Below are 14428 nucleotides of genomic sequence, written 5' to 3'. Positions count from 1 at the left end.
TCTGGCTTATTTTCTTTTTATGATTACCTTTATCTTGTACCAGTCTCTGGCTAGCAACCATCTCACATGCGCACCCACAATCACACACACCCCACCTGACTTCCTTTGCATAATATCGAGGCTGCTATATCTAGGACAAAGAGTTAATGCATGTGTCGCTGGTTTTATGGGACCTGAAACCTCCAGTAGAATTCCATTTCAGTTGGAAAGGATCTAATGTGGTACATGGAGTAACCTGCTGATTTAACAGTCCTCTTACTTAATCCTCTCTAAGTGCATTGAGTCAACTTATTTAGTTTCAGTGGTAATTTTTTGCTTGCATATAGTTAACTGTAAGTTGTTGTTTTTCCCCCCAAGGATTTGAAAACCGCCCTCTGGCTAATTTCTTATTGTGTTTATAGATCACTTTTCACTTCCATAAACAGTTGTTTAAAAGCTTTTAGAACTGGTCTTCTAAATGTGCGTTGGCCTCCTAAGCTGCAAATGCACCTGAGATTGCTAGTGTGGGTTTTGTTTGTAATTATACTAGGTATTTTACACATATTTAGTGACTGGCAGGGGTTAATACCTGCTTTGAAATAAGTTCTAGCTTGCTGATAGTGCAGCCCATTCACTAGTCAGACTTACTATATGTTATATCTGCTGAAGACCCTGAAAATTTAGTTGGGATGGTGATGCATGAATTTTTCAGAATTGGTCTTGGTAATTGCTCAGCAGTTGAGGTAGTGTTGTATTCAGTGCTGTCTAGTACTGCCAGTGTAGATCTTCATACAAAATAAGATGCTTAAGTTGATGCACTTGCTTTACTACTACATCTCAAAATAATCTATTAATGGATCAAATGTTTAAAATTTATTTTGCAGTAATCTATGCCAGCAATTATGACAATGTTAGCAGACCATGCAGCTCGTCAGCTGCTGGATTTTAACCAGAAACTGGATATCAATCTCTTGGATAATGTGGTGAACTGCTTGTACCATGGAGAAGGCGCACAGGTAATGTGGATTTAGAACTTATGTTTATTGACCGTGTTTAACCTGGTGACAAATCAGTTTAACAACATAATTCACTTCAATAAAAATTAGAAATACTAGTGAATTTACTTAACTGGTGACTGGAGTATCAGTGGTAATTCACATGCCCTGGTTTAAAGACAAGCCTAATGTAAAGAACATGGAAAGGACACTTAAAAAAATGTTAGTTTAGTGTATGTTCATTTCTAGCATTCCTTCTGCTGTTGAAACATATGAACAAGTACAGTTTGTTAAGGACACTTGTGCTTGCAGCTTGCCTTCCCTGACTTAGTCCTTCAGGAAGGTCTGACTTGCCTGTTACTATTATAGTTACTTGGCTTCACTGAAGGATTGTATTTAAAATAAAAACTTCAATAGCGTTAGTCAATATTTATACTTGCAGAGAAGCGTGTCACATCTTTTTAAGAAAAGAGTTTGTCCTTTCTTGTCTGTTTTTCCCCCACCATTATTCTTTGCCTGCACAGGTTCTTCACACTCTTTGGTTTTCTTTGGACTTTGTGTAAATTGTGAAGTCTTAAGTTTAAACTGGGGGAATGTGTGCATTTGCTTATGTTGTCTTGATAGTGAATCTTGTATTGCTTTTATCTTGAACTATTTTGGAAATAAGACTTAAATGTTGAAAGCAAGTATTGCTACAAGGGTGTTGGCATAGTTCCTCTTCTGGTAAATTTTAATTGTTCATGCTTAAATTGGGAGTTTCAGTGTCAGGCATATCTTACTAAGATATTCTTGCACGACAATAAGGAGTGAATTAAAATTGGACAAGGTAGCTGATGCTTTTGTTACTTCCAGCTGTTAGAATAAACAATAATACACTTGCTTATACTTCTTCTGTGTCTTTAAAAAAAAAATATTTTTTGTAGGACTTACTAATGTGTATTCCTGTAGATTCTGAAATACCTTGCTGCTGTTTGAAATCTTTCCATTTTGAGTTTCCTAAATTCATATAGTTATTAGCTGTAGTTTTTTAAAATGATCACATGACAGAAGATTGCTTGTAGCTTTTGCCTTAAAAGTATGGACTTCTGTGTGCTTGTTTTGTAAGTGATCTGTTTACTGCCTTGCAAAATAGGTGATGCTTATAGTATTATTTGATTTGAGTAGCGTTTAAAAAGTTGGGAACGTTTATATCTAGAGTAGAGGATTAACATTAAACACAGATCAAATTGCTATTGTTCTGATATTGTGAGAAGTTGCTTTGCTAAAAACAGCAGGGTATAATCTCTGGTATTTAGAAAATTACTACAATAAGAAGCAAAATTCAAGAGGTGGCTTTTAACTGGCAAAATTAAATGATGATATAAACCTGTTTTAAAATATATGTACTAATATGTGCCACTTAATTGAGAATGTGGTTTGCTATTTTTCTGTTTCCAAGGGTGGAAATGTATTTTAGTGACTCTTCAGAGTTCTTAATTCTTCTGAGGCGTTCAAAAGTTCCTGAAGGAAAAAAATGCATCTCTGTGGAGCCTGTCAGCTCAAATTATGACTTAAAGGGTGACAGGAATAATAGAAGTTGAGGAAAATAAATATTAAAATTGGGAGACTAACAGTTGTTTGCCTGGAATAGATTAGGGTAATGTTAGGGTAAAAAATTCAGGCTTGGAATGCAGCCTGGAAGGCCCATGCTAAACTTGCTTTCAGATTCACTTACCTAGTACTTCTACTTAATTCTTGCCTTTGCATGTAAACTCTTATCTGCTGATGATCTGTGTTGGGCAAGAAAGCTCCTTTCTGTCCTAGACTTAAATTTTTGTATTATTTTTTATTATTTTGGTGTGCTCTGAATGGGATGTCTCCAACCCTGCCCCAGTGCAACACATGAGTAAGGGGACTTAGTCAACTCATAGATGTTTACCTAGACTCATCACACACTCCTAATTTCATCATTCCATTAGACCTTCACATGTCCAGAAGGATTATTTACTAACTGGGTAGCAACAACACAGTGATACTGAGGAAGCATTACTGTTAAATTTATACTGTTTTTATGAAAATACAATTTATGTCTAGAAAAGGGGTTAGTGGGTACAAGAGCAAACTTTTCAGTGCTTGAGCAAAGGATATTCAGCTTCTCCATTTTGCTGGAGTTGAAACTTGATCCTGTGATATGTCACCAGTATTAGAGGCACTGAGGAAACTGGTATAAAAACACAACCAGGTTCAACCTGGAAGTAGTACTGCTGTTCTTTCCCTCTGCATCAAAAGTGCTGATACATTTTTTTTTAAGCTCTAGTGTCATACTGTGAGAGTTACAGTGCTGCTTCTGGACTTACAAGGAGTATTTGTGTGGAACTTCTCTATATCTAGTCGAAGTCGGTATCAGACTGGGAATTGCTTCACTATGCTCAGTTGTATTATGTAGGGATGCCAGTATTGTCCTGATATTTTAGACATCCTTGTTCTTTACTGTTGTAGCTTTCAATTTTAATTTGATAAATTCCATACCCAATTAGTCTGCTTCTTAAATTGTATATATATAGATTCTGGGTCTTGATGGAGTTTCTGTCTTACTGAAAAAAACATGCTTTCTTAGACTAATTGATTAGCTCAAGTATATTCTTGTAGCAGAGTAGAAATCTGCATAGCTGTAGTAAGTTCTAACTGTTGAAGTTAATCCTAAAGTAAAGCTTTATCTGCTTTTTAATTCCATTGCATTTGCTCTGCAGTGCAGTGAAAGAATGAAGTAAGTTCTGTTAATTGTGATGTAAAATGCTCATCTTGTTGGGAAGACAGTGTCTGATGCTTGTAGATAATAAAAGTTGCAGCAGGACTTAATCAGTACACTGCTTGTTTTAGAAATAGGTATCATCATTTGGCTCCCTAAAAAATTGCTTACGGACATCTAGGCTTTTGAAAATGGATTCATTGAAATGGATTCAGCTGTTTCAGACTTTTAATTGTTTCAGATGAGACTTTAGAAGGGACTGAAACTGTAGTATCTAGTAGAGTAGTTGATAAATGTCAGTCCCAAGGAAGAACAAACCATTAGCATGACCAACTCCCTTCCTCCCCCCCAGCAGTTTTTACTATTGTTTTGTAAGCTGTTAGATACATCAAGGGTTTCCTCAGAAGTGGGGATTGGAGATGTGTTATGCTCTTTGCTGTCACAGTTCCTACTTCAACAGCTTTGCAACATGATAGATACTCCTTAAAGCTAGCATTTTCTGTGAGCGCTTCCAGGTGAACAAAGAAGTTTGGTTGCCCTAGAATAAAATTTTGTCTAGATTACTTTTTTGAATGGGAGAAAACTTCATTCACTAGTTTTTCCTGTAACTTGTGTTGCTCTCACACATTCCCTGCTGTTGTAGATTCATGATTCAATATGGAAGAGTGGAAGTAAGTAAATGACTGTCTTGCATCAAGGCATTTTTGACATTTAGTTGCTAATAAACTTTAACTGCCATACAGAAGGAGGCTTAAGGGACTTGTTGCGCCTAATTGAATTCTGCCTAACTCTTGCATAAGTGATTTAAAATGTGTTCTATATAAATGTATTCACTGACAGTATATAAATTCTTAAATAATCTAATACTAATTTTTTTTGAACTCAACCTTGCTTTTAGCAAAGAATGGCACAGGAAGTCTTGACTCACTTAAAAGAACATCCTGATGCGTGGACAAGAGTTGATACTATTTTGGAGTTCTCTCAGAACATGAATACCAAAGTAAGCAAATTAACTTTTATTTATTTAGATTTCCTTTCTTCCATTCATAAACTTTGAGGAAGGTATCTCATTTTTAGCCATAGGTTTTCTTGATTCAAACCACATTTTTTGTCTTGTTACCAAAGCTGGCTTTAAACAAGAACTGTGAGTGGACAAAATATTTAAACCTTCTTTTACATTGATGAGTTTCTTTATATATATATATATATTTTTAAAGGTAGATCTAAATTGTAAATCTGGGCTGTTTTTTTTCAAGGGACATACAAGCATAATGCCAGTTCCAAAGACTGGTGTGTGTCTGTATACATCTGAGTAATGAAAAGTCTCCTAGAGCCACATTTTGTCCTTGGATAAATGCTTGGCTGTTATTGATCATAATGAGAGCCATGTGCATGTAACTGAGGAGAGAATTTGTCCCTAGGTGTATTAAAGACAAAATGGAAACCTGATTAGGCCAAGATTTTGAACAATAAGTGAAAGTTAAGGACCCCAAACTTATTTTAGTATGAGATTAGTTGTCGCTAATATGCAGAACATGCTTGCTTTGTACTGCTATTTTAAATCCACCATAGTTGAGACTAAAAAGGGGCAGCATTTAGTTTTTTGCTACAATTTTAAGTGCTTACAGCTTCTGAAGTTTGAACCAAGAAGTCGATCGAAATGTGTTTTCACTGTCTTGGGTTTGATGATTATCTCAAATAACTGACATGCATGTTTTTCTGCTTGATACATGCTGTGTTAGAACAGAAAATAATCGTGTTTGGGTGGTTTCTGAAATCAGGCGGTATTCATTAAGCAGTTCAATTTTTTCATTGTTCTGTGAAGTTTAGGGGAAAACAGTTTAAAGAACTTCCTCAAAGTGCTAACCTTTAAGTAACAGTGTTTGCCTGTTTGCTTGCCTGGTAAACTTTGCTTTTTATACTGACAGACATTACTAATGTTTAAGTTGATTTATCAACAGTATTTTTAAAAACTCAAATTTGTCTTGTGAAAAATGAGATGATTAGAGGAACAGAAAGAAAGCAACAGGTAAAGAATTCTTCAATTTACATAAATTGCAAATTATTTGGTGCTAAATTTATGCACTATGACATTTGGCTTTTATGCAATCATATTTTTTCTTTAATTAAAGCTGTTAACACTACCTGATATTAATCATAATGTTCCATTATGTTGATTGCTTGTAATAGGAAGAAAAGGGGTGTCTTCCTGTGCAACTGACACAGCTAGGCTTTGACGGCAGGCCTCCACAAGGTCTACCCTTTTGATTCCCTTTAACTGAATTCTGTTCATCAATTGTTTTTGTTTCTTGGGAGGTGGGAGGGAAAGGGACTTGGTGCATAGAATAAGTAATAAGGGTACCATAGAAGTTTCTACCATAGGGATCATTTCATACCTTTTTCCCCAGTCTTTGCTGTTACCTGTCCCTCATCTTCATAACTGAGCAGTGAATTGCTATTAGACAATTAGAAATCAAGAGCAAATTAATTTGAAAGATCTCTAATTTATGCACAGTTTAAATGTGTTTGCATACACTGTCACTATAGTTGATTTTAAGAGCAGGCTTCTATACTTCAGATGGCAAAACTTGTAATTAGTGTCAGTGATTTTTTGGGGAGGGGCTTGGTGCATCTTGTTATCAGGGAAATACCAGAAGTGAGAACCATCAAATGAACTAAGGCTTAAGAACAGAACAGAAAGACCCCAGTCCTTTGTAGAGTGTTCAGGCAGGCTGATGAAGCTTTCAAAAGTGATATGGCAAGAAAGGAGTGTAGGTGCAGACTGCATACAGTGGCTTTGTTACTGCTGCCATTCCATTTCACGTGTGAATGTTAGGAAAAATGGACGGAGAGTGCAGAATTAAAGTAATATATGTATGAAGGAATGAGTAGAATCCTGATTAGCATGGACCTCTTCATGGCTTAAGGTACAGAAATCTGAATTAGATATTAGATATGAGGCATAGGTGTTGCAAATTGCTAGAGTTGTCTGTCCTTTTTGGAAATCTCAAGTGGGGAAACAAAAAGATGATCCTTAGTTTGTCAGGATTTTCTTTTAGATTCTTTTTGGTCATCTAGTGCTTTTGTAAAATGAAACTAGACTCTCCATTCTCCTCTTTAAAAGCCAAATAGGTTGACTTGTGGAAAAAAGCCTGGAAGCAGAACTAACATTTTTGGTTGACTGTTATGTAAAAGGACTATTAATACATGTGCCTGTAGAATCTAGAAATTGTAACTAGATTTTAGGTCTGTTTCAAGAAAGTTAGCACTGTCTGGTGTCAGTGTTCGTACTTTCAACATAGAAGCTTTTATCAGTATGTTGGGTATTGTGAGCCTGGATCAGGTGCAGATGGTGTCTGTAAACCTGTAGCACTGACTGAAGTCTCTTTCTGTGAAGTGTTTTGATTAAGTACATTTTCCCTTATGAACATTCTCTGGACTTAATTTTGCTTTTTGTGTGTAGTAATTAAGTACACTTACAGATTAAAATCTAGTTGTTCAACTTTTGCTGCTGACTGTGAAGAAAAAGGTACCCTGCCAACTATTCATTAGTGTATAATTTTTCTTGGTACCCAAGATTTTGAAAGATGACAGAATATTATACTAATTCAGGATATAAACTTGAAACTTGTGGGAATTTAGGTTGGACAGAGCAAAGGGAAGCAGGTTATGCTAAGATGAGAACAGCAAAAATTTAATGTTAATACAATGTAGTTTGGGACAGTCTACATTGTGTTTTTTTAAGTTGAAGTTTATATGATCCCTTTGGTTGAAATACTAATGATCCTATTTTGTATAACAACTAACCGTTTTAAAGAGGAACTCTTATTCTCAGCCAAACTTATAATGGTGAAAACTTGAGTTTACCTTTCAGGCATTGATTTAATACTTTTTTCTTCTTAATCCACTGCAGATAAAGTAATTGCAAAACTCCTCATCCCCTTTTCTCTCCTGTCTATTCATGCTAATGGGGTTTTACGTATTAAAGTTCTTTGATCGTATAATCACAAACGTCTTTCCCTGTTACTGTGAGTTGACAGTAGGGACAAATGGGCAGAGGGACTGGCCTTACTGGTTACTTTGCAAACGCAATGGTTTTGGGTGAGAACATAGGAAAGAATTCCTGAAAGGTAAAAGGATTTCCAAGAACTTACTCACATTTTATTATTCTTTGACTGAGCACAAAAGTTCATCTTTAAATAGTAGAAATAGCTGCCATATTGGGGTGGGTATTTAAATTAAATAAACCTGTGGGTTGTCTTGCTGTTCCTAAAGTAACATACCAGTGAAGCTTGGGAAATACTCTCTTTAGAAAGTGCCAGTGTCAGAACGTATGATGCTAAGACAAAATTTTTTTTTTTCAGCTCTTAGAGGAACGATAGGAAGCTTGAGACCATCCAAGCTGCTAAATATTTTAGGAGCCTGGTTGTGTTAATGCTTGAACATTAGAGCAGTCATTTATGATGCAGATGCATATCTGGCTGCTACTTTCTCTTCTCCAGATAGCCAAAATTGTCTGCCAGAGGGCTTTTCATTATTTCCCCCCCCCCATCCTGGGGTGAGCATGATCAAACAGCAGGACTTAGCATAGTGAAGAATAAAACAAGAAAAAAAAATGCATGAAACCTCAGTAAATGGGTGAATAGACATATCTTTAATAAAATTTTTAGTTTAATAATCTTGAAGTCTTAGATGTTAAGTGTGAATGTCTGATTGAATGAGAGTCCTGAAAGTTAGTTAGTCCTACAGTAATGTACTCACATCTTGTTCTTCTCCAATTTCAGTATTATGGACTGCAAATCTTGGAAAATGTGATAAAAACAAGATGGAAGATTCTTCCAAGGAACCAGTGTGAAGGTAGGGAAGGGCTTTTTGTTGTCTTCTCTAAACTTTGTGTATTAACTGAGATTTAGTATGTCAGTGCCATGTAAGTAATTTTCAGCTTCAAATACAGTTACGGTAGTAACTTTTCATCATGTCGTGAGACCATTTGTGCTTTTCTGGATGATGAAATCTTGTCTTTCCCTTTTGTTCTAATGGTCTCAATGGGATGGTGAGCCCTTGAAATTCTGTAAAGGCCATTAGAAGGTTAGGAGGTGTGACTGATAGTTTTGAAACATCATCTCTAAGTGTTGTACTGACCTACAGGCCAGACTTACCTGAAGTGGTCTAGACCTAGGCAGCTTCTGAAGCTGGCTCCTCGCCTTGAGGTAGAGGTTTTGATTCTATGTTCTTGGCACAGGAGGCTCTCTCTCTCAGCCTGCCTGGGCTGTGTGTGCAGCCAACACTGTTGTTTTTCTGATAGACTCTGTAATCTGTCTTGTAGCATGTGTAGATTTATGTGACTTTTTTGAAATTGTAAGCAGTCATAATTATGTAGAAAAAGAAACACTAAGTAAATGCAGTCTTACGTATGAATGGTCTTTCATTCTTTTAGGCAATGAGATACTATAAAGTCTGCTTTTAATTCATATAAGTGTAGTATATGAAACTAAACTGGTCTCACTGGAAGTGCAGTGTAGGGCAAATCCCAGCCTTCTGTCACTGCAAGAAATCTGGAAGTCTTAAAATAAATGCTGTGTTTTGACTTCAGTTGTTTTTTGGTCTCTTCCTCCCTTGTAGCTATAGTTAATGTAGGTACCTCTATGGTACAGGATTAGTGCTTGTTCATGTAGCTTTCAGTCAAGTCATGATAACTTGGACTTGAGAAAATTAAGCACATCTACATTAAATTCTTGACACTAAATGTTATCACCCCTTTATATGTGGCTTTTTACTTAAAAGCTGGTTTTGGAACTCATTAAAGTTATTAAAAATTGCTGTGTTCTGCTGTGAGCTTTTAATGACAATGCTAAGATGTGCTTTTATGTTTTATTGCCAGTGCTTAGGCTCCAAAGCTACATTGAATAAAAAGTAATTGCAAATGTCAATGAAAATAAACATGTAGAGGGACACTTCTGTATTTTTGTGATTGTTAATTCTTCTCATCTCCCCTCCCTTCCAACTATCAGTTGACAGATAAAGCTTAGCTCTTTTTGAAAGTGGAAGTAAGGTTTTATGTTCAGTCTGCTCTTGGAAACAGACTTGCAGGCTTCAAGGGAATAAGTTCTACTAAGGTTCAAACACAGCTATGTCCTTTAGAGAAACTAAAAGGACACCCAGAAATTAGGTCTTGTGTGTGCTTTTAATAATTAGAGTATTCCTGACTATAAGCACTTCGTTTCAGCATCAGGAAGTTGTTAACCTAAAGTTTTTGATGGTGGGAGCAATGCAGGAAGTTAAGTAAGGAGTCAGTAGTTGGAAGCAGTTACTCAGCTTACTACTTACTGACTGCTGGTGAAGTGGGGTGTAGTAGAATAGTAGGATGTCAGAGAGGTAGGCTTACTTGACAGTTTGAAATGGAACAAGTGCCAAGAACAGAATATAGTTCAGTAATTTCTAAGTAATGTTATCTATTCTCAAGATGTCAAGATAATACTGGATAGTTGGCTTAAATTAACCATGAAACTGATGTATTTGAGTTGGTGTTTTAGTTTTTTGCTACATCACTGTTTGCAGGCATGGTAATACTGTTTGACTAGTTTTCTCTAGTCTTGAGAAGATGCAGTAATTGAAGCTCGATACATTACAATGCAAAATACATTTACTGTCTGTAGTTGTGTAGTCAACTTTGAGTATTCTTATTTTTCCTGACTTTTGTACTTCTTAAGACCCCAGAGGAAAGAAATTCATCTTCCTAACAAATGTATGTCATTATTTCAACTTAAAAAAAAAATATCCCTTTACAGAGCCAAACTAAAACTGCAAAATTTACTGTCCTCACACTTAAGGGGAATTGAGTTAGTTGGCTTTTACTTGTCTGGCTTCTTCTGTACTTCACTAGAAGTGGAATGAAATATGTTCAGAGGACTGTGTCATTTGATCCATCTTGATCTTGGTGTAGGAGGGAGAATCAATGTTTCATCCAGTTTCATCTGGTCTGTGGTGTGTTGTTGTTGGGTTTTTTTTGGCTGTTGGTACTGGCTGTTACAAAAAAAACTGCTCCAGAGCTTGTTCAGATGGTTGGATTACTTGAGAGATAAGAAGACTGATTGAATGGAGGTTTCCTTGATTCTGACTCCAGTCATTCCTTTAGTTGATGGGATTTTCCTGTTTTAACTAATAAAATATGAGCACAGGAACCAGAAACTCAATATAGCAAAAGTTATGCTTAGTAACAAAGCAACTCATGCAGGTTATAAATGTGTTAAATTTACATTGTATCTTTATAAAACTTAAGATATATAATTTGATTTGTGTAGTAAATACAGCTGACAAATCTGTTAACAAGAGATAAAAATAAATAAATTTGTGAGAAAATACTGCTTTCTCTTTGTAGCAATAGCAGTGCTAAAGAGTTGAAACTTAAGACCAGATTTGAATTGTGCTGTCAGTGAATTGAAAAGTTTTTGAAACTACCTGCCTGAAAAAACTTCTGGAGAAATAATATGATGTCACTATAGAGCCTGAACTCTAACCTTTTTCTGAGTTGTTGTTGGGGCTTTTTTGTTGTGGAGTTTTGTTTTTGTTGTTGGGCTTTTTTTGTGGTGGTGGTTTGTTGTTGTTTGTTTTTTTCTAGTTGTATCTCAAGATGTACATCAGAGTGACTTGATGAGCCTTGAGGTTAGCCAAGATTCTGTTACCACTTCTGTCTGAATGCAGGGAAGTTTTCATTTCCAGCTTGGAAATACAAATTAAAGTAGGAAAATGTTTTCTTCAGATACGTAATTTGGATTTGAAACTCTTTTAAGTTTGCTTTTATTTTCACATAGCTTTTAGTCCTGTGCTCTTCTGGTCCTGTTACCTTCTAACTTGTAAAAAGTTTCTTCTGTTTCTTAGGAGTCATTGATTTTGAATGTTGAGGATTTTATGCACTTCTGGGGTCTGTGTCTTCCCATAATCCTAAAACAAGTATTGGAGGAAACATTTTAAATTTCTAGAATACTTCTGTGGTTACTCTGCTTTCTCTTGTTTGTGAATTTTTTTGTTTGTTTTTGGAGTTACCAGTTTGAACCAATTGCTCACCTGGTTATATAGACAAAAGTAGAATTTATGGAACACAAAACTGGTAAAATTCAGTTAAATGAGATGCCTGGCCTTGCATATTCAGCCTTCAGACGTGTTTAGTAGTAGACTATAACAATGGGGTATACTTGCTCTTTATAATGTATTGAGTCCTTAAGAGAGTACTTTAGATTGCTGTTACATATGTACAAATGATGTAATGGGGTTTTCGTTCAAGCCTGACAGGCTACTTTAGTGAAAGGCAGACAGGCATATTCCAGAACATCCCATGCAGTGGTGAACTTCACTTATATGCAGAGTATTACCATCACTCTCAAGTAAAAATTCTCAGATTGAGGTGATACTAAATTGCTTTAACCTTTGATACTCTGAAGAGTTGATTGTTTAATAATGCTTTTAAAGGATGTTACCTGATATAAAGTGCTGTGGTCTCAATAGGATTTTCTCTTACATTGTGAAAACCTGCCTAGAAATAAAGACTTCTTGGTTTTCCAGTTCAGTGATATATTTCATTAACCCTGCAGTGTGAAATTAAATTATGTTCCTGTGAACAGAGTGAGCTTGTCTGGAGTGTTTTGAGTTGGAATAGATAAGCACTTAATTAGGAAACCTGAATTGCTTGTACAACTTTTCCTCGTTTTGAAATAGAAAAAAAAAAAAGTGTTTAGAGAGAGGTGCAGTTTAGTCGCTCATAGAAAGGTCCTGGCTTTAAGTGTAAAGCTTTTGATGTAGTGGAAGCTCTGGTTGAAGAGATTTTTCTGTGGAGTGATTAGATATTGTAGTGGAAATTTTTGGCCTGTTTCATGAAGAGATATTTTTTGATTCTCTGTAATGAAGGGGGAATGAGCTAAATGGCAGGACTTCTGTGCATGTGGGAGAAGACAAGCTCCATGCCCTTTTTAAGGATTTTCACAAATTAGATTTTTATTTTTTTTTTCCTCTGCTGAAAAGTGAATAGATAATGGATTGATTGGGTTCACTACTAATGGGGAAAGATGACTTTTGGGACAATATGGGAACACATTGTGTCTTAAGACTAAAAATAAGATGATATTTTGACCACATCTGGGGACTACTTAAACAGTTTAGTGTAAATGTGTGTGCATACAAACATCCCCGAAGGAGACAACTCAGCTTTAGGATTTGAAATTCTAATTTTGGTTACAAAATACTGTGAATTTGCTGTGTTATACTGCCTACTTTCTTAATTTATGCTTATTTAATATAAATGGATTATTTGTTATTTTAAAATAATGTAAACTTGTATGTGCAGCACAGGTTACAATAATTTTCAACACTTCTTAAGTGTTTGGCACTTTGTAGTGTGTCCGGCAGGTTGAGGGAGATTATCCTGCCTCTCTACTCTGCCATGGTGAGACCCCAGCTGGAGTGTTGTGTCCAGTTCTGGGCTCCCCAGCTCAAGAGGGACCAGGGATGTGCTGCAAATAGTCCAACAGAAGGCTGTGAGGGTGACTGGGGGACTGGAACACTTATCTTATAAGGAAAGGCTGAGAGACCTGGGGCTGTTTAGTCTAGAGAATACTGAGAGGGGACCTTGTTAATGTATATAAATATCTGAAGGGTGGGTGTCAAGAAGGAAGGGCCAATCTCTTTTCAGTCATGCCCTATGATAGAACAAGGGTCAGTGGATGCAAGGTAGAGCATTGGAGGTTCCACCTCAACATGAAGAAGAACTTCTTTACTGTAAGGGTTACAGAGCACTGCTGCCCAGAGAGGTGGTAGTTTCCTCTTGGGACTTTGAGGATCCATCTGGATGTGTTTCTGAGTGACTTGCCCTAGTTTCTGTGGTGGTCCTGCTCTGGCAGGGGGGTTTGACTCGATCGCTGGAGGTCCCTTCCAACCCCTGATACTCTGATTCTGTAACTGCATAAAAGTATGTCCTTTCCTGTCTTAAGTATAAGAAGTGGTTTGTGTACAGGGGTGCGTTCGTGGTTACAGGCCTTTACTGGATCATGATAGGAGCTCCTCTACTCAGGTTACACAGCCTAGGTGAGAAGTAATTGCTTCTGAAACTACATCCAGAGATTAAACTACAGAATATTTCACACTTCACAAGTTTTGACTGCAGAATTTCCTAATGCTGGTTAATGTGAATCCAGCTCTAACCATTGTATAGCTTTGGGAAAACACACTTCTTCCAGACAGTGTTTCAATATTCCTTTGACTATCTGAAGAGAAGCAACTTTCACATAAAGACTGCCATGTCTAATACCCTGGAACTTTCTAAAAGGCCTTGAATTACTTTTTGTCTGTGTCTTCTGATGGTGATGATGTCCAGCCTTTCTGATAATTAGAACTGAATTTGAAGTTGGAGCTAGGTTGAGCTGCTACTAGCTGCTGTGGAGCAGGTGTTGCTAACCTGTGCATTTTTTGGTGTCTTTAAGCCAGTACTGGTGCTTCTCTGGCCCTTTAGTGAACTGATTCCTGGAAGTAAGCTGGCAGAATATTGTTTCAGAACAGTTTTAAAACTTGACCTTTTTTGGTAACTATTTTTCTACTTACAGTGTCTCTGAACAAGTTCTTGAGCATGTGCTAGGACTGCCACTGCTGTGTCAATTAAAGTTTTGGAAAGGAAACTCTGCTGTCTTTGGTTGTTGTGAGATCAGCATAGTTGTAGTGTTTGATGGTCCTTGAAAAATGT

At 36.5% G+C, this 14428-nt stretch overlaps 1 protein-coding gene across 1 annotated transcript in view; it reads left to right on the top strand.

Annotated features, from left to right (window-relative positions):
• Positions 1–869: 869 nt before the first annotated feature.
• The window catches only part of XPO1 (exportin 1), a 34852-nt gene continuing 21293 nt past the window's right edge, over positions 870–14428 (top strand). The window contains exons 1-3 of the mRNA XM_010007075.1: positions 870–995; positions 4601–4702; positions 8487–8559. Coding sequence (XP_010005377.1) covers positions 870–995; positions 4601–4702; positions 8487–8559 — 301 coding nt within the window. The remainder of the gene's footprint in view (positions 996–4600; positions 4703–8486; positions 8560–14428) is intronic.

The sequence above is a fragment of the Chaetura pelagica genome, unplaced genomic scaffold, assembly GCF_000747805.2.
Source record: "Chaetura pelagica isolate M959 unplaced genomic scaffold, ChaPel_1.0 scaffold111, whole genome shotgun sequence".
Lineage (NCBI taxonomy): Eukaryota > Metazoa > Chordata > Aves > Apodiformes > Apodidae > Chaetura > Chaetura pelagica.
The sequence above is the reverse complement of the archived record's forward strand: the minus strand, read 5'-3'. Positions and strand labels throughout refer to the sequence as shown.